We start from the raw sequence: 21,446 nt of genomic DNA on the forward strand, positions 1-21,446 counted from the left end.
ATAATACAGTGTTATCAACATGCAGTGCTCTTAGCTTACAAAGTTTCCCCCCTACAAATAACGTTCCATTTATGCCTTATAACCCCTCTAAGGTCAAGAAAGTGATGATCTCAATGTCACTGGTAAGGAAACTAAAATCCAGAGAGCTGAGGGACTCGCCCAAGTGGCATCATCAAGTCATCGACAGAACACTGCACTCCAAACACAAGCCAAAATGATAATAAGACAATTCTTCACCTGAGGTTGTTCTTGTTCGAAGGACCATATGGGTACAAGTGGGGGCCGTGGCACTGTGTGGAGGAGATCCTACAGTGAACAGGACAGCTCTGGAACTTGCTGCTGTTCCTATAGGAGGTGCCAGTCCACCACCACAAGCTCCTGCAGGGGCTACAGCGAAAAGTTCACACAATGTTACTTCGCTTCCACGGTGTTTCGATTTGGGGGTGGGGTTACAGGGAGACCATTACTTTTATAGTTGGGTTTCTAGGGGCTTTTTTACATTAGGTACTTATTACTCTTAACATCAGAAAGTCAACACAGATCTGCATTAACAGTATTTTATAGTACTCTCTTCTCAGCTATGAACCTTCTTTACACCAAAAGCCGCCTACTCAGAGTCACTTCCTAGACTTCTAAGGGACATGAGCTGCTGTCACATCTGTTAAGGATCATTCGAAAAAGTGGAAACCAAGAACTTAGGATAAAAATATGAAGGAAAGAAGAAGGGAGATCAGGACTCTCCACGGTGTAAGAGCCAGAGAAAGTTGAGTCAAAGTACATGTGGGCCTTGGAATTGCAGCCATACATCTGACAGGAAGAAATGGGGGTGGACCCAATGTCAGGGGCCCTGATGGGCTGGTGTGGGTTAAAGGAAGGGAAGGTGGAAAGTCCTTCTCCACCAAACTACACAGAATCAAAAAAAGTTATCCAAAGCCTTTTTACACTCAAGCATCTCAAAAACATTACATTTCTTAGGACACAGAATGGAGGTGGCAGTTAACAACACAAATCACAAATTTAAAACCAGATACAGAAAAAAACCTACCATCAGTGTCCATCCTATCCACAACAGAGCATAACAAACTTGAAGCATCTAATTAACAGAACAGAGAGTTTATAAAAAATTTTCTAGGAAGCCACAAAGAGTAAGTGGAAATTAATTAAACAGTATCTATTTGTAGGTATTTGTGTATTTAAATATGGTCATGGATATATTTTAAGAGACAATGACCCTATTTCTTTTAAGGTCTTAAGTTTTTCCTATTATCAGCAGTTTTTATTTTCAGAAATGGAGACTTCCTGATTAGGAAGAGAAATCTGTGATTTTGAATGATGATAGTAAAGTTCATGTGGAAAAGAGAAGAGAAAAAGAGGATAAAAATGATCAAAGATGCATTTTATGCCTAAATGTTGTTTAAGGAGAAAACTCTGGTTTCATACATACAAACTTGGACTTAAATTACAACACATATTCATGCAGAACTTACAAACCCTATAAATTTAAATTAATTTGTAAAAGGGGATGAGACATAATACGGTTTTTCAAACAAGCTAATTCCAAAACTGTTCCAACTCGTAGTGACTGACTTCTAGAAAACAGCACACAGAATGATGACTTTCAGAATGGCAGTGGTAAGTGTAAGCAGCATCAGGGACCTGCTTCTCAGTGAAACAACTGTAACTGGTGAAAATTAATTTTCTTATTCATTTAAGAAAGAGAGTAGGGAGTAGGGGGTGAGAGACAGAGAGTCTTAAGCAGACTTGGCACTGAGCAGGGAGCCCAACATGGGGCTCGATCTCACGACCCTGAGATCACAACTGAGCAGAAACCAAAAGTCAGATACTTAACTGCATCACAGAGGCACTGTGGTAAAAATTCTTTAACAAACAACCACTTAGGGGCACCTGGGTATATGCACCCTTATGTTCAATGCAGCATTATTTATAATAGCAAAGATATGGAAGCAACCTAACTGTCCATCAACAGATGAATGGATAAAGAAGATGTGGTGGAGGTGTTTTACTTACACAGTGGAATATTACACAGCCATAAAAAGGGATGGGATCTTGCCCTTTGTGACAACATGGATGGACCTAGAGGGTATTATGCCCAAGTGAAATAACTCAGACTGAAAAAGACAAATACCATGTGATTTCACTCACATGTGGAACTGGAAAAACAAAATAAACCAAAAGCAGAATTAAACCTATAAATACAGAGAACAAACAGATGGTTGCCAGAGGGGAAAGGAAGTGAGGGGAAAAAGGCAAAATGGGTGAAGAGGAGTAGAAGATACAGGCTTGCAGTTAAGAAATGAGTAAGTCATGGGAATAAAAGTTACAGCACAGGGAATACGGGCAATGATACTATGATAGTGATGTCTGGGGACAGATGGCAGCTACCCTTGGGCGAGCACAGCGTAATGTATAGAGATGCTGAATCACTATGTCGTACACCTAAAACTAATGTGAACTTGTATGTCAACTATACTGAAATAAGAAAAAAAATTTTAAAGTAAAGTATGATCATAATGTCTCATCAAATAGAGAATATCATTAAAGAGAGAGATTATAAAAAAGAACCAAGTGCAAATTCAGGAGTTAAAAAAGAACCATAACTGAAATTAAAAATTCACTACTGGGGTTCAACAGCACATGAGAACTGGCAGAAGAAAGAATCCATGAACTTGAAGATAAATCGATAGAGACCGTACAATGTGCAGCACAGAGTGAAAAGAGAGCCTCAAAAGAACTAGGAGACACCACTAAGTGTACCTATGCATAATGTGTATTATATGCATGCTAGGGGTGCCAGGAGGAGAGGAGAGGCAGAAAAAAGCAGAAAAGAATATCCAAATAAATAATGGCTGAAAATTTCTCAAGTCTGATGAAAAACATTAATCTGTATATCCAGGAAGCTCAACAAACTCAACGGAAGATAAACTCAAAGAGAGCCACACCCAGAAACATCACAGTAAAACCGTAAAAGCCAAAGACTAGGAGAAAACCTTCGGAGCAGTAAGAGGAAAATCATGTGTCACATACAGAGGTTTCGTTCAATCTACAGCTCAATTTGGAAAGTACAGCCAACTTAACAATATTAAGTCTTCTGATCTATACATACAGGGTTTCTTTCTATTTATTTATGTCTTCTTTAATTTATCTCATCAGTGTTTTGTAGTTTCCAGAACCAAAGTTTTATAGTTTACAAGTATAAATTTGTTCCTAAATATTTTATTATTTCTGATGGTATCTTATACAGAATTGTTTTCTTAATGTCACTTTCAGATTGTTTCTTGCCAGTGTATAAGAAATACAGTGGATTTTTAGGTTCGGAACTTGTATTCTGCAATGCTACTGAATTTTCTAGTTCAAATAGTTTTTTAGTGGATTACTTAGGATTTTCTACATACAAAATCATGCCATCTGTGAAGAGAGGTAGTTTTACTTCTTCCTTTCCAAGCTGGGTGTTTTGTTTTTTGTTTTTGCTCCACTGCCCTGGTTAGAGCCTCTGATACAATGTAGAATAGAAGTGGTGAGAATGGGCATCTTTGTCTGTTTCGTGATCTTAGAGGGAAAATATTCAATCTTCCACCTCTAAATATGATGTTAGTTGTGCATTTTTCATAGATATTCTTTATCAGGTGAGTAAATTCTATTTCTAGCATATTGAGTATTAGGCATTACATTAACTGATTTTCATATGTGAAAGCAACTTAGCAGTCCAGGGAAAAATTTCACTTCATAAAATTTCCATTTCACAATGGAAACTCAAGGACCCAGAATAACCAAAACAATCTTGAAAATGAAGAACAAAGGACTCTCATTTCCTTGGTTACTATAAAGTTACTTGATTATAAAATAATCAAGGCAGTATGGTACCAATGGTACTTAATGGTGGGACACCTGGGTGGCTCAGTTGGTTAAGCAGCTGCCTTCGGCTCAGGTCATGATCCCAGCGTCCTGGGATCGAGTCCCACATTGGGCTCCTTGCTCGGCAGGGAGCCTGCTTCTCCCTCTGTCTCTGTCTGCCTGTGCTCGCTCGCTCTCTCTCCCTCTATCCCTGACAAATAAATAAATAAAATATTAAAAAAAAAAAAAGATATACTTAATGGTAAAAACAGTTTGATGAAACAGCAATCTTCATAACCAGACTCACATACAGCAGACACTGGAATTATCAGACTAAAAATTTAAAATAAATATGGTTAATATACTAAGGGCTCATTAGGGAAAAGTAAACAACATGTAAGAAGAGATTGGTAACATAAGCAGAGAGAGTGGAAACTCTACAAAAGAATCAAAAGGAAACATTATAAATCAAAATCACTGAAACATAAATGAATAATGCATTTGATGAGCTCCCCAGTAGATAAGACATGGCTCAGGAGAGAAACAGCTTGAAGATGAGCCAATATCAACTTCCAAAACTGGAAAGCAAATACAAAGAAAAATAAAAACAAAGATGGAATAGTCAAGAACTGTGGGACAGCTACAAAAGTATAGCATATATGTAAAGGGAATATCAGAGGGGGAAGAGAGAGAGAAAGGAACAGAAGAAATATTTGTAGTTGTAATGATCGAGAATTGTCCAAAATTACTGCCAGAACCAAACCACATATCCAGGAAGCTCACAGAACACCAACCAGGATGAATACCAAAAAAACTACACCTAGACATATATCAAACTGCACAGAATTAAAGACAAGGAAAAAATCTTGAAAGAAGCCAAAGAAAAAGCACCTCACCTATAGAAGAACAAGAGTAAGAATTACATTGGACTTCTCTTCAGAAACCATGCAAGCAAGAAAAGAGTGGAGTAGTCTCTTTGGATTAGAAACCATGTTCAATCAGATATTTGATGGTCCAGATTATTTCCTTCTTCGGATGCTAATGGGAGAGTCAGTAAAAAATTACAGAGAAAATGAGAAAAGATTACAATGGTGAATCCCAAATTTAGGTGTATATAATAATCATGGGGAGAGTATTTTTTTTTTGAGAATTTATCTATTTATTTGAGAGAGCATGAGTGGGGGTAGGGATAGGCAGTGGGAGAGGGAGAAGGCAGCTCCCTGCTGAGTGGGGAGCCCAATGTGGAGCTCAATCCGAGGACCCTGGGAGCATCACGTGAGCTGAAGGCAGACACTTAACCAACTGAGCCACTCAGGAACTCAGGAGTTTGTTAAAAGTACTGATTCTCAGAATCCATTCCCTGAAAATTTGGTTAAATAAGTCTGGGTTATGGTCCACAACCTGCCCTTTGTTTTATTTTTTGACAAGCAGTAATCCAAGTAATCTAGTTGTGGATCTGTAAACATAACAGTCCCTGAAACAACTATGAAAAAGGCTAGGGGAGCTCAGTGACCAATGGTATTTTTTATAAGATCTACTCACTCACTGTAGAAGAAATGCTCAAGAGTACAAGTGTATTTAAGCTAACTTTGGTCAGTATTACCCCACCAATAAAAACCAATCTTGGGTCGGAATTTGTCCTAACTCATAACTGGTGGTGATTAATACACCCCACAAGCATCTGTCTTGATGTGCTAAGAAAAAAGATGAAGTGGCAGGGAGTGGGTGAAGAAATCTCAGGGAGTGTGTGAACAGTCAGCAGAAGCAGATAGGTAAAACAACTACTTTCTCCTGCCCTTCAACCTGGCCAAAAGATGTCCATGGATTAACGTCTGGAACCTGTAAATAGGCTACATTACATGGCAGAAGGTAATTAAAGTTGCAGATGGAACTGGTTTAAACATAAAGAGATTATCCGAGATTATCCATCGGGTCCAACATAATCACAAGGGTCCATTAAATGTAGAATAAGGAGGCAGGAGGTCGGAGTCTAGAACCAGCCATCGTTGGCTTTCAAGATGGAAGGGGACCCCAATCCAAGGAAGGAGGGCAGTCTCTAGATGCTGGAAAAGCCTAGGAAATGCATTCTCCCCTACAGGCTCTAGAAGGAATGCAGCCTTGTCAACATACTGGTTTTAGCCCAGAGAAACCCACTGCAGGCCTCTGACCTCTGAAACTGTACAACACTACATTTATGTTGTTTTAAAAACAGCACACTTGTGCTAATCTGTGGCAGCAATAACAGTAAACCAATGCACATACTAGCAAATTACCTACCTAGAAAGAAACCCCATTTTCTTACCTATATCCATTGGTCGTTCTGTATTTAAACTGTCCGTGCTGCCCTGATGTCCACCTAAAGGTATCTTCGCTTGTTGGTCTGATAATTTCCCAGCACTGACAGATCTAGAAAGAAGGAACGATGTTCATAATGGAAAGATTACTTTATTTTACTTATTTATTTATTTGTCAGAGAAAGAGAGAGCACAAGCAGGCAGAGAGGCAGGCAGAGGCAGAGGGAGAAGCAGACTCCCTGCTGAGCAAGGAGCCTAATGTGGGACTGGATTCCAGGACCCTGCGATCATGACTGGAGCTGAAGATAGAAGCTACCCAGGCATCCCTGGAAAGTATACTGTAAAAATCCCAGTATTTAAAATAATAAGGGAGATTTAAGCCAAGCCACAAAAGGGTTAAAGGGAAGTCAGAGAATAAGGAGACAAAAAATAGATACCAGACAATTCAGGGCAGAGACGAACTTCAATAACCCAAACAAACAAAAAGCAGACAGAGAACATTCAGGAAATTCAGTGAGGACTCTGTATTCAGTCACAGGAAGCACCTGTAGTTTTCAGAGATTCTAAATGTATACAGTTCATATCATTACCCAAGTGGCGTAGACCAGCTACTAAACTAATTTGCTCTGGTCTGTCTTTATCGTAGACATATATGTACTATTGCAGCTTTCACACTGAAGGCTGGGAGGAAACGGTGTCTTTTACCTGCCAAACACTGCTTTGTTCTGCTGCTCAGGCTTCTGCCTCTCGCCGCCTTGAGCTAGGAGACAATGAGGGCACTCCCGTGGGTCACTCCCGTCTTTAGTCTGCCCTTCAGAGGGCCCATGACGAGTCACCAAGGCTAGCAGGTTGGAAGACGCTTGAGTTTTAGGTATTTTGAAAGGAGCCGTGGTCTGAGGAAACACATGCAGCATTCAGAATCATCAGACCTAAGTCAGACCTTGATTCATATTCTGACTCTTGCACTGACAGCCTCTGTGGCCGTGGACAGCTCACTCGTTCTCTCTGGCCTCAACTTCCGTTCTTCGGGAATCAGTGGGATCATGTATAAAAAGCATTTGGCATGAAGTACTTAGACTATGCCAGGCTCATGGCAAGTCCTCCTTAAATGGTAGGCATTCAATACCACCATGAATCTTTTCTATCAAGCACAGTAGGCCCCATAGTGGCTTCGCCTTCTGTGGCCGACCCTGGTCCAGAAGCAGGTGATCCTCCTTCCGATACACTGTCAGAAGGTCAGTGGTAGCCTAACACTGGGTCACATGCCTCCGTCACTCCCTCACTTCATCTCCCCACGCAGGCCTGCTCCCACCTCACATCCTCTGCTTCTCCCTCTCCCTGTGCCCCTCCTGCCATCACCTGTGCTTTCTCTCTCTCTCCAATAAATAATCTTTTTTGACAGAGATCACAAGCAGGCAGAGTGGCAGGCAGAGGGAGAGGGAGAAGCAGGCTCCCCGCTGAGCAGAGAGCCTGATGTGGGGCTCAATCCCAGGACCCCGGGATCATGACCTGAGCTGAAGGCAGATGCTTAACCGACTGAGCCACCCAGGCACCCCAATAAATAAAATCTTAAAAAAAAAAAACTGCCCCATGATTATTATATATTATATATATTTTCAGTGTATTTTGAGAGAGAGAGAGACCACATTCATTCATTGTGGCCTATTATAACTGTTCTATTGTATTATCAGTTACAGTTATTAATCTCTCACCGTGCCTAACATAATTTAAACTTTATCGTACTATCTGTGGTTTCAGTCAACTGCAGAGGGTCTTGGAGCATATCCCCGGGGGACAAGAGGACTACTGTCTCAAGCTCAGCTAAGCTACCCCACAGCACTGCGGACTCCGCGTCACTCCATATGGCCATGCAGCTGCAGGGCCTTAAACGGACACCGGCCCCACATACAAGTGCAGGTCCTCAAGAGCATACTGCGGTCATAAGTACATTTAAATTCTGGAGATGACTCCTCCAATACCCCTGGTGGTCTAGTCTCCCCCATCCCCCAGGCTTTCTCCTTGGATGCTGCACACACAAAGACTCCTGTGGAGCTTACTAGAATCCCATTTTTTTGGCTCAAACTGACCAATTCTGCTTTAGCTCAGGAACCCCAAAGTCCTCCAACCCGGACCCTAATAAAGGCATGTGCCCTGGGTCCTGTCTCTGTCTGCACCTGCCTGGGTGTCCCCATGTAGCCTCTTGAGGCATGCCAGGTACTTCTGCCAAGACATATGAGCAACGGACTTCTCTGCTCCAGTCTCTCTGGTAGTCTGCTGCCGGACCTGAGCTCACCACACGGCACCCCGTGCTCCAAGTAACGAACGTTAACTGAACAAAGTCGTCATGCTGACTAAGGAGCTTAATGAACACACCTTAGTAGGAGAGCCAATGATGGTTGGTAAAGGAGTTTTAAAGAACCAGTCCGAACTGCGAGGAGAGGACCCCGTGTGCTTGGTGGGAGAGGTTCCGAGGCTGCCGGGCCGACTGGGCTGAGGTGAGTAGCTGTACCCAGCCCCGGTGTGGGACGGGCACACGGGGTCCGAGTGCTGCTTTCTGAGTTTCTGCTTGTTCTGGTAGATGTCGGTGAGGGTCGGAGCGCTCTGCAGCCTAGCGCCCGACAGGAGAGACTGTGGTGACGGAGCCGGTGGCACTGGGGAACCTGCCATGGACACACACGCAGGTTAACCCAGAGCGCAGGCAAACACTGAAGAAGTCAGAGGACAGGACTCGAAATGGGAAGTCTAATGAATGTCATGTTCTTCAGGAGCTATTTTAAAAATTGTGTATTTGGCAAGAGATGATTTTGGGGATAGGTGGTAATGGTGGTGGGTACGTTAGCCGCTCTTAGCAGCAGCTAGCAGATAACTCTAATTAGCACAAGAGAACCACATCATAAATGATCAATGTCAATAAAAACTACAAAAACCTGGGTGCCTGGGTACCTCTGTTGGTTAAGCGACTGCCTTCAGCTCAGGTCATAATCCTGGAGTACCAGGATCAAGTCCCACATCGGATTCCCTGCTCGGCAGGGAGTCTTCTTCTCTCACTGACCTCTCTCCTCTCATGTTCTCTGTCTCTCTCTCAAATAAATAAATAAAATCTTAAAAAAAAAAAATACTACAAAAACCTCTGCTGAACCGAAACCAAATGTTTCTACTTCTTATGTGAATGCATACTTGGGGATATCAACGTATTACCCTCTTTTCTCACCTAGCAGCTAAAAGAAACTTTTCAAACCAATCCAGAATAACCCTTTATCTAATTAGATAATACACTTTTCTGGGATTTTATTTTACTTGCCTAAAAATCACAAGCATATATGGATAATTTAATTATTTTTATTAGTCTCATGAATTATTTTATTAGTCTCAGAGTCCTCTGAAATTCATTTGTAACCTAAAGCGTCCCTGTTCTCCACAAAGAAAAGCCTCGTCCACAGGAACTCTTGCCTCCTCAGGGGACACTGCAGTAAGAGCCCGAGAAATAGGGTCCCGATACGGTGAATGGCTGAAATGGCAAGGACTGCCCCGCACAGACCTTGTTGCCAACTTCAGGTCTACTAAGCCAGCCTAAAGCTCCAGATACAAATTCTTCAGAGCGTGCTGCAAGCCAAACTACCACCAATAATTTATAGGTATGGACCTATAACCATAATCTTCCCCAAAAGGAAATTGGAGTTTTTGCTACTGACCGCTTCTAGCCTAATCTCATCCTAAATCTGGTATTTAATCTTTCAGAACTGGGTTCTGCCGTCTGTGTGTGTGTGTGTATACAATATATGCATAAATATGCACAGGGAAATAAATAAAATTAGTAGCAGAATGTTATAAATCTGGAGAAAGTTATCTAAGGTTTATTTTTAAGGAAACACAAAATATGAAAAACTAAGAAAAGGTGCTTTTCTCAGTGACACAGGATTCCTTTAATTAGCCAACTCCTCAAATTCACATATAAAATTTGACTAATAAAAGTGTGATTTGCACATATCTTTTATATATTTTATATTAAAGCAAATAAACTATATTTCTTGTTTATCTCGCGCTAACTAGCCGCTGTTATCAAGAACAGTATTAACGGAATGAAATTTCATTTTCTTTTTTTTTTCTTTTTTTTTTTTTTTTTTTTTACGTGCTTTTTTATTTATTTATTTATTTATTTATTTATTTATTTGACAGAGAGAAATCACAAGTAGATGGAGAGGCAGGCAGAGAGAGAGAGGGAAGCAGGCTCCCTGCCGAGCAGAGAGCCCGATGCGGGACTCGATCCCAGGACCCCGAGATCATGACCCGAGCCGAAGGCAGCGGCCCAACCCACTGAGCCACCCAGGCGCCCCGAAATTTCATTTTCTAGATTGGTTTTCTTTCCTTTTTTTCCCAAAGATTTTATTATTTACTTGACAGAGAAAGAGACAGTGAGAGAGGGAACACAAGCCAGGAGGGTAGGTGGGAGGTGGGAGAGGGAGAAGCAGGCTTCCCGCCGAGCAGGGAGCCTGACACAGAGCTCAATCCCAGGACCCTGGGATCATGACCTGAGCCGAAGGCAGAAACCAGCTGAGCCACCCAGGGGTCCCTAGCTTAGTTTTTATTATCTACACGACAATGACCAAAATTTAGCTCCGTTAAATAACAATTTCCAAGAGAAAAGATACCCAAAGAAGATATCTGATTAATTATATGCTAAAGCCCATTAGACCAAGATCCTAGAAAGTAGGACAGCAGATAGAATATTTCATATCCATTCTATTCCTTTTGTAAGGCTAGAAAAACATAACTCAAATCCACTTATAACAGGATTAAAATTATTAATATGCCAAACAGATCTCCTACCTGATGAGTTTCTACTCCTGGATTCGTGACCCTGAGGATGCCCACAGCAGCACTGACTCAGCTGCTCCGGAATGGTCCCAACTGTGAGCAGGGAAACAGGGAAAGGAACAAGAGGTGATTCAAAACCAGTGCCGGAAGGAACAGGTGTGTCATGCACCAGCTGCACTGTACATGACAGTCGATAAAGCCAGATGAGCAAAGCTTTATTTCAGCAGGCACTTACTAACCAGCGTGCGTGGTGCGGAGTGAGGGGTGCTGGGCACACAACGATCTAAAGAACTGCAGAAGCGGCCTTGAAACAAGGGCAGCAGGAAAGAAAGCCATGGGAACAAACCAATGCCTGCAACCGGTAGGTCACTTCAGACCAAGGAGGAAGGAGTTCGTGGTGTTGGAGGCTGTGGAGCTGCAGGGGGCCCAGCCAGTGGACTGCACAGCCGGCGGATGGCCCAGCTGCTGTCCTTCTGCACCCACTATGCTCCTGCCACCCGTCCCAAGCCTTGCTCCCCGAGGCTGCTCGCAGCCAACACCTGCACGTGGACGTGGCATTCATTCAGGCTGGTTCAAGCAGGTCAGGAAATTTGGACCATCTAGGGCTTGGGGACACCCCTGGGGCCTGGCTAAAACGTCCTTAGAATTAATTCACTCTAGTCACTCTAGTCAAGGTTCCCGGGCCCACTCCTCCTACCTCCCTATCTCCCTCACAGGGGTCAGAGCTGCAAGGAGTCTGAAGGGGCTCCCCCAGAGCCCTCCTCTCCCTGCCCCCCCGCACCCATCCCAGGCGCCTCCCCCGTTATTCTGGCACGTCTCTGCAGCTCCCTTCTCTGCATCTACCTCTGAGAACCCAAACCAACCAGAGGAAGAGCTGGGAAAGCTCAGGGAGATGAAGCAGACAGGAGACGTAGGTCTGTAACCGGGGGGTTACACAGGCAAGCAAGGTTAGAGCCCGAGGAGAGGCCTTTTCCTTGAGAGCAAGGACAAGGCTTGGCTCTTGTCTCGGGAGACCCTGAGGTGCCCCGGGAATTGCTGAGGGGGTGAGGGAGGGCCAGGATTTTGTTCGGGGAAGATTTTTCAGCTAAACAGCAGTTTCGGAACCACTGCAATAGGCGTGGTGATACACATTTTTTTAAACTATCATTATGGTGGGTTTTTTTTGAATCAGGGCTCCTGGGCATATTTCAATCCTTCGCACTCTACCTCCTCTTGGAATTTCTTCATGTTCCCTACTCTTACCTCAGCAGTTTTGCCTGTGAGTGGAGCCCTTCACAGGGGTATGAAAATTTACCTTTTAGAAGTAAAAAAATATATATCTATTTATATGGGGGGGCCCAGTTTGAGACCTACTGCCCCAGGGCCCTCTCTGCCCCTGACCCTGCTCTGCCCCGCGACACCAGTGCTGTCTCCCTCAGATTCTGCAGTCTCAGCTGCTTTGGCCTGTCTTGCATGCTTTCTGAAGTTGGAGCATTTTGTCTCTCAGTTCATGAAACTTGTGGTTTTAGGTTTGTTTTTCTGTTTGTTTGGGGTTTTGTTGCCTGGGCTGTGGGGCTGCTCGAGCGGGGATCCCCTCTGTGTTGTGCAGACTTCCCAGGAGAGGTGGAAAGACCCGAGCTGAAGCTGCCACCTTCTTCCTCGCAGAGCTGGAAGGCCCCCAGGGGACCGAAGCCAGTGCTGCTGTACACACGAGTATCTCTTAATCCTTACAAATCTGAGTGGTCCGTAGGGTAGGTGTTTCAAACAATAATTATCTAGGGTTTCTGATTTTGTGCGTTTGGAGCCCAAACCCAGTGGAGATACTTTTTATCCATGAGATCCATTTTACATTTCCAACAGCAGTCCCGACAAAGACAAACATTATCTGGGGATGCTGACACGGGCCGGGGAAAAGGTAGAGAGTGGGCAGGGTAGGATATGGCTCCCCATCAGCTGAAACTCACTGCCATCGTGAGCCACTGCTCCTAAAGACAGTGTCATGTCAGAGCCGCCACAGTGGAAAAATGGTGAAAACAACAGTTCCATTCTCCTTACCCAAAGGGGAAGGTGAGTAAGGCCTGGAAGACCCAGTGGAGAGTCTTCGTCCGACTGTCTGCACTGTGTCTGCGGGCGCCGGGGAGCAGGATCCCAGCCGGAGGAAGCCCAGTGGGCTGGTGTTGGACCTTCGTACCACTGCAGATCTGAAAAGAAAAATAAAATGACTCCCTCTATGGCAGGTTCTGGGCTCTCCTTCCTTTTTCCTAAAACTTCCTAACAACCTGTCAGGGAGTAGAACTTTTTAAAAATATGTAATATAATCACATGGAACAAGTAGAAAATGTATAAAGTTATATGGCGTGAAGTCTCCCTCCCATCCTTATATTCCGTCTGCCTACTTCTCGACACTCCCTCAGTCCTACTCCAAAGGTTACCACTATTTTTAGTTCCTAAGATATTCTTTCAGAATTCCTTAAGTCATATCAGCAGCAAACAAACTGAAAATATTATTTTCATCTTGTTTTAACAAAGGTAATGTATACCATACCAACTATTTTGTTTTTTTGTTTGTTTTTGGTTCCCTTTACACACTTAAAATTACTGAATATCCCAGAATTTTTTTTTTTTCTTTAAGAGAGGGAGAGAGAGGGGATTGGGGGTGGAGGGGCAGAGGAAAAGAGAGAATCTTAAGCAGGTTCCACACCCAGCACAGAGACCAACACAGGGCCTGATCTCATGACCATGAGATCATGACCTGAGCTGAAATCAAGAGACAGATGCTTAAATGACTGAGCCAACCAGGCACCCCTATCCCAGAGTTTTTATTTATAAAACTTGAATCTATTGAAACTTACTGTATGAGAAGCTAAAACTGAAAAAAACTGGTAATTAAGAATTCATTAAGAAGAATATACTTATTACATGTAATGTAAGATTATGAAAATTAATTATATTTTCAAACAAAATAAATTCATGAGAAGCATGACACTGTTTTACATTTTTTAAAATCTCTTAATGTCTGGCTCAGTAGTTGGGATTCTCAAAATTGTTTGTGTATTCAATCTTTTTCTATAGCACATATATTGGGGGACATGCATAGAGAATCCAGCCTTACACAGACATGTAGCCAGAAAAGGGAGGACTATTTTGGTAGCCTTTTCAGATTTTTGTGATGCTTGTCTTGGAGACTACACCAAAACTCAGCCATTGGACTCCTGGATGATCTAAAAGAATCACTGCAATGTGGAATCTGAAACCATGCCAATGAAATTTTGTTTTATACTAGGCTCTAATCCTTTGGAAGGTATCTTGTGCTTGGACTAGATTTTTTTATCCATGCAGGATTTTTAAACATTTGGCATTTTGAATGAGTATATGCAGGTATTCCAAATGTTAACATATCACACAGTATCAAAAAGTCACATCCATAACAAAATATCACCGCAAATCTTAACAGAAGTGGCTGTTCAAGGCATAAGAGAAGCTGTCAAGATCACAGTGGTGAATATGGTGAGTATATTTTCAAAAATTCTAATTTTTGCTCAAGAGCTCAAATTTTATGTCACTTGTTTTCTAGGAATGGCAGACTTCGTTCAACTGTTCTCAACAAAACGGCTGCCCAATGCCCACAACTGATAGCCCGTCAGCTGTTCTCCCATGAAAAAATGGTGTTTCCATGAAAAACAGGGTGAGTTCAACTTGCAATCATGAAACAATCATGAAAATGCTTTTCCTTAAAAGAACTACTCCAATGTGCACCAAAAGTGCTTTATGCCCACAAGCTACTTAAGGTTGCGATTTTCAAAGAGAAATAGTAACTTTTACTGCTTCCTTAAAGACATTCCTTGGTACTGCTACTGTGTGGTGGTAACAGATATGAAAAATCACAGTGCATTTGGGTGCCACTACCTTGATGCATTTTAAGGCACCAGCAGTTTGCATGTCATTGCTTCCGTATCATTAGTGCGTATGTCAACATAGCGAAAAAAAGCAAAGAGTGTCCCAATCATTATGAAAACAGTCTTGACCTCATGAACCTTTCAAAAGGGAGTCACACACAAACCACACTTTGAAAACCACTGCTAATTCTGCTATCACTTTGCTTTTCTCATTTTATAATGTGCCTTGGAAATTTTTCTACCTCAGTACAGAGAGAGCTTCCTTCCTCTTGAAGGAAGGTGCTCCACTGTCACAGATGGACGTTAAGGACTCAGTCACTTATGGGTAGGCACTTGGCTTATTTCTTATCCTCTGCTATTATCAAATTAACAACCTGTATATATGTAGCTTCATACACAGGCAAGGACTGTGTAGCTACAGAATAAGTTACCAGAAGTTCAAGTGCTGGGCTCAAAAGATATATGCATTAATAATTTTCACAGGTTTTGCACCAAAACATCCTTTGTAGAAAGCTCTCATGAGTTTTCATCTCATCCTATGACATCCTTTTTCCATTCATTCAACTATGCATTTGGTGAGCCCTTTAAATCTAAAATCATCTACTCTCCAATTCTAGAAAACTTTTTCTTGATTATTTACTGGAAATTTTCTTCTTTAACTTGTTCTTTCTGGAATGCCCACATTCCATAATGCTGGAAGAATATTTTTTATTCATAGTTTCCATCTTCTTTATTTGAATCATCTATTTCAGATACAGTCTCAACTTTGTCTTTCAACTTTTTTTTTTTTCAGTTATGTTTTGGAATGTCCAAGAAGTCTTTTTGATGTTGATTGTTTTCAACAGCATTCTGTTCTAATGTACAGATGCAGTCTCTACCCTACTTCTCAGGGTACACATATTCCACATAAGTTTTCTTTTCTTTGTATTCTTGCTATTTCGTGCAGATTGCACTTTTTTGTCTTCAACCTTATGCCTCACTTGCAGCTCTCCCTTCCCTGAGCTCTGGGGACTGGGGTCTCGGGGGCACCGTGGGGCACTCTGATGCTGGCCCTACTATAGTGGGGCCCCCTTCATCTTTTTTCTGTTTTCCAGAAAGGTGCTGAAACCTCTCATCCTCTGAGCATGTGTTCTTATTTAACTTATCTAACTTATCTTTGTGGACTTAGACCTTTTCGTTCTTGCTACTTTAGTGGGGTTTCAGGATGTAGAGGAAATAAATAATATGTAAATGATCTGTACAACCAGTGAGGTTTCATCTTTAATAAGTTCTTCCTTAATTCTTAAGAATTATTATATATACATATCCTACTATATCATCCAGCTAAGCTTAACCACCATTTAAATAGATTCATTATAGGGATGCCTAGGTGACTCAGTGGTTTTGGGCTCAGGTCATGATCTCAGGGTCCTGGGATCAAGCCCCGCATCGGGCTCTCTACTCAGCGGGGAGCCTGCCTCCCCACCTCCAAATGCCTCTCTGCCTACTTGTGATTTCTGACTGTCAAATAAATAAATAAAATCTTTAAAAAAATAGATTCATTACAGAAGTTTTTTATTCTTCAATTTTGTATACCTCCATGATACACACAGGTAAGAGATTATGTTAAACCATGGAAAGTAACAGATCTTTCAAATACAACAAATTTTTTAAAAGAAAAAGATGGAAAAAAAAATACTCGCTTACCTTGGAGAACCATGTAGATTTGTGCCAGAGCTGGCAGGAGATGTAAGATTCTGCTCTATGCGCTGGTAATTCCTTATCTGAGTAGGAACTGGAATTGGTGCTGTCTCACTGTGAGGCGACACAGTGGGCTGACACGGACTGCAACAATCATGAATTGAAAAAGGAAAGAAATCCAAGTGAGACTGTTTCTCTTTCATTTGACACCTTGATGATATTTAGAGAAAATTCTAGAAGAGACCAAATGATCATGTTCATGTGAATAAAAAATGATCATTTCAAAAATAAGGCCAAAAAACAAAAATCACACTGGAACTCCCCAGGCATTTATAAGCCTTTTGAGGACTAAGAATCATAATAAGAACTGGAAAAACATTCCTCTGCAACAGTAGGACAAGTCTGTAGGCTGGCAAATTTCTGTTTCATCTGCTCACGTTCTGCTATTCATTATTATGTGAGGAGAAAAAAATATTTCTAGGAAAATATGCTGGGTAAAAGAACAGGAAGTTCAAGAGCAAAGATGACTGGAATGTTTACAAAAGTCATGAATGCAGTAAGCATTCCCAAACAACTCTTTTAAAAAGACTGAAAATAACACTGTACAACTCTCAAAGCACATGACCGATCTGAGGTCTACATGTTGAAGTGTCAGTGCTGGGTTTCTGTAATAGCCTCTCTCCTTGCTTTCCATAAATTTGGAAACAGTATGTCCTTTCGATTCAATCTACAACCTATGAAAAACATCAGGGACAATACTGGACCTTAAAAAAGATGATTTATTTCATTCTTCTGTCTGTCTATAATACTAAAAAAGCCCCATGAATCTAACATTTTTTTTCTCAAATTACATTGCAGACATAAAGAGATCGGAGATCTAGTTAGCTAACAACAGGATGATTATCTTTTAAAGTGTCACTTTAGGGCTTTCTGAACCATTAGAGTATCTAATATTTAAATAAAAAGAAAATCTCATCCATCATAGAGATCGTAGCTGCTTTCCCCAATAGCCATTCGCCCACTCTTTCTTACTAGCAAAACTCAAATTTTATGGAAGATGTGATTTGCTCAGTGAAATTATGATACATCCCAGACTCCTTTGCAGCCATCTCTCTCTCTCAGTCAATAAGGTCTAAGTAGCAACCTTCTACCCATTCTTCCTCTTTCCTCCTACCCAGAATGTGGTACACTTGCTGGAGCTTCAGCAGCTACCTCTGAACCATGAAGAACAGGCCAAAAGAACCAGAGACAAATTCCTCGAGCCACAGAAACGAAGGCAACAACCATTTATTTTGACTTCTCATCTTGCGAGGAAACTACATCTTTGGTGTTAACCACGCTGTGGTCGGGACTGTTGTTTCTAGCTTTTAGTCTATTAGCTCTACTCTTCATTTAGGTAATTCCCATTAAGTATCATATATTTATCCACCCATCCTTCTGTACTGAAGTACAGTCGACATGCAATGTTATATTAGTGACAAGTGTAACATTAACTATCTTTTAAATACAATGATTTGTGCTTTTAATATTTATATACCTGATTGTGAAGTTGACCTATAACCTGAAAATTAAACAAAACAAAACAAAAAACTTCTACTACTGGAAACTAAACAGCGTTACCAGACTTCACTCGCCAACCATAGTGCCTGCAACCCAGAGCACACAGACCTTAGAGCCCAAGTTCCACTGAAAGACCAACCAGCAAGGCCATCAAGGATCAGAAGGTGAAGGAAGAAATATCATCTTTCTACGGTCTCACTTCAATGAGTAAGTACACTGTTGGTGTACACTGAGGGCTTTTAAAAAAATACATACATTTTCAAGTTCTGATATTTTTCCTGTACTAGTTAATCACCAAAGGAAAATTAGAGTGGAATAAAACTACCCCAAGAAGTAAACTTAGCAACTTCATACATAATGCAAAGCCCCTGTCCCAGGGAATCTCAGGCAATCCTCCCCCAGCATGTCAGGATGTGAGCAGCCATGGCAGGTGTCCTATAAATCTGGTCTGTCTGGACAGAATCTCCAAGCACACTTGCTCCACCTACACAGTCTTCCCTGGAGAAATTCCCAGAGCTCCAGCTAGCTAAGACCACTGCAGCCACTTTTCTGTCTAGCTTTATATTAATAATACAATTCAACCACCACCTGACTCCCTAAGCCCAAGGTGAGGAGAGGGCAGGTCTTGCAAGCCCCGAGTCTCCAGCATGAGTGGAAAGTCATCTTTGACCTGCATTGAATACTAGAAAGACTAAGCAGTCTGCCCAAAATACAATATGCTGTTATTTTATTAAAATGAAGAGTTTTTGTCTAGAGGTCAGACATTTTCCTGGAAAGAAATACAGTGAAATATTTCAAAATAATTTCAATAAAAGTGAGGTTCTAAGGGAAGAATGAGATATACTACCAGTCACATTATAAAGACTGGCCTACGAGATGATAGTTGTTAGGACATGGAGCTCCAGGATTTTAATGACTCTGCAGAGAATATGTCTTGTTCCTGCATCAGACCATTTTGATTTTGCATACAGCATAATTTTAATGTATTTGTAATAATCTGTTCCCATATGCACTTAATATCCTGTGGTATACTCACTACCTCTCTCTGAGCCCCTTTCTACATCCCCTAGTGTGTGTACTCCTGCCACAAGCCCTGGGCAGCAGGCTGAGAGAGCAGCTCCCATGGGGGACATGTTGTTCCCTCTGCAGAGCAGAAGCTGTCAGAGCCATTATACAGTTCTGCTATCACTATTGTTTCCCTCTCTTGGAAGATCAGCATGTCCCAATTCTTTTATAGAGTCTGAGACAAAAGTACCAAAAAAGCTATAGATGTACGTGATTATTAGGGACACATAAACATGCGATTTGTGACATCAGGAACATAAGGGGGAAGGGGGAGTAAACTCCCATACTCTCTATAGTAGAATTTTTGTATGCAACTGAAGTTCAGCTTAAAATGGATTGTTGTCGCTTTGTTTTTTTTAAGATTGTATTTACTTATTTGACAGAAAGAGTACAAGCTGGGGAGCAGCAGGCAGAGGGAGAAGCAGACTCCGTGCTGAGCAGGGAGCCTGATGTGAGATTCGATCCCAGGACCCTGGGATCATGACCTGAGCCAAAGGCAGATGCTTAACCAGTGGAGCCACCCAGGACAGGTGCCCCATGGACTGCTATATCTTTTTTTTTTTTTTTTAAGATTTTATTTATTTATTTGAGAGAGAGAGAGATCACAAGGAGGCAGAGAGGCAGGCAGAGAGAGAGGGCGAAGCAGGCTCCCCGCTGAGCAGAGAGCCCAATTGGGACTCGATCCCAGGACCCTGAAATCATGACCTGAGCGGAAGGCAGAGGCTTTAAGCCAATGAGCCACCCAGGCGCCCCTGGACTGCTATATCTTAAGGATAATTTATGTAGTCCCAAAATTAATCACAAAGAATGTATCTATAGAATATACACAGTAGGAAATGATAATCAAAGCATGTCACCACAACAAGATCAATAAAACACAGAGAAAGATATTAAGAGAGAAAGTGAGGGGCAAAAAGGCCACAAGACATACATAAAAATAACAAAATGGCTAAAGTAAATCTTCCCCTATTAAGCTTAAAGAAAAGGATTGAAAAAGATATCCCAGGGATGCCTGGGGGGTGCAGTCAGTTGAGCAACCAACTCTTGTTTTCAGCTCAGGTCATGATCTCACGATTGAGGATCTCATGTAAGATTGAGCACCATGTCACACTCTGCACTCAGTGGGGAGCCTCCTTAAGATTCTCCCTCCCTCTCCCTCTGCCCCTCCCCTCCACATGCATGTTCTCTTTCCCTTTCTCTCCAAAAAAAAATCTTTTTTAATTTAAAATTTTTTAAAGATTTTATTTATTTGACAGACAAATCACAAGCAGGCAGAGAGGCAGGAAGAGAGAGAAGAAGGGAAGCCGTATCCCTGCCAAGCAGAGAGCCCAATATGGGAGGCAGAGAGAGAGGAGGAACCAGGCTCCCTGCTTGAGCAGAGAGCCCGAAGCGGGGCTGGATCCCATGACCCTGGGATCATGACCTGAGCCGAAGGCAGAGGCTTTAACCCATTGAGCCACCCAGGTGCCCCTTAATTTAATTTTTAAAAAGACTTTATTTATTTATTTGAGAGAGAAAGAGAGAGAGCATGAGAGGGGTAAGGGTCAGAGGAAGAAGCAGACTCCCCACTGAGCTGGGAGCCCGAAGCAGGACTTGATCCTGGGACTGCAGGATCATGACCTGAGCCAAAGGCAATCACTTTACTGAGCCACCCAGGCGCCCAATAAACCCTAAAAAAAAAAAAAAAAAAAAAAAAGATATTCCATGCAAATAGTAACCAAAGGACAGCAGGAGTGGCAATATTAATATCAGACACTTTCAGCCAAATACTGTTAAAAGAGACAAAAAAAAGACATTACTAAGGGTCCAATTAACCAGGAAAGTATAACAATTATAAATATTTATGCACCAAACATCAGTGCTCCAAAATATATGAAGCAAGTATCGACAGAATTGAAGGGAGAAATAGACAATTCTACATTAACAGCTGAACAACTCAATACTCTGCTTTCAATAACGGACAGAAAAACCAGATGAATGAGCAATAAAGAAACGGGACTTGAACAACACTCTAGACACTGTAGATATATACAGTGTCTAGAAGAATATACAAACAGAAGAATATACATTCTTCTCAAGTGCACATGAAACATTTTCCAGGATATAGACCACATCTTAGGCCACAAAACAAATCTTAAAATTTTAAAAGACTGAAATCATACAAAATATCTTTTCCAATCATAATAGATACAAAGTAGAAATCAATAAGAGAAGGAAAACTAGAAAATCCACAAATACATGGAAACTAAACAACACACTCTTAAACAAACAATAGGCTGGGGTGCCTGGTTGGCTCAGTGGGTTA

General features: G+C 41.8%; 1 protein-coding gene across 2 annotated transcripts in view; it reads right to left on the reverse strand.

Moving 5' to 3' along the window:
- The window catches only part of LOC131817041 (serine/threonine-protein kinase ULK2), an 84,018-nt gene that overhangs the window by 10,745 nt on the left and 51,827 nt on the right, over window positions 1–21,446 (reverse strand). The window contains exons 15-21 of one of the 2 annotated variants that reach the window (XM_059150394.1): window positions 16,523–16,660; window positions 12,996–13,141; window positions 10,974–11,054; window positions 8,520–8,806; window positions 6,852–7,039; window positions 6,155–6,258; window positions 238–387 (exon numbers count right to left, since the gene is read on the reverse strand). In XM_059150394.1, coding sequence (XP_059006377.1) covers window positions 238–387; window positions 6,155–6,258; window positions 6,852–7,039; window positions 8,520–8,806; window positions 10,974–11,054; window positions 12,996–13,141; window positions 16,523–16,660 — 1,094 coding nt within the window. The remainder of the gene's footprint in view (window positions 1–237; window positions 388–6,154; window positions 6,259–6,851; window positions 7,040–8,519; window positions 8,807–10,973; window positions 11,055–12,995; window positions 13,142–16,522; window positions 16,661–21,446) is intronic. The other variant, XM_059150395.1, reaches the window with a different exon arrangement.

The sequence above is a fragment of the Mustela lutreola genome, chromosome 15 (genome assembly GCF_030435805.1).
Source record: "Mustela lutreola isolate mMusLut2 chromosome 15, mMusLut2.pri, whole genome shotgun sequence".
NCBI lineage: Eukaryota > Metazoa > Chordata > Mammalia > Carnivora > Mustelidae > Mustela > Mustela lutreola.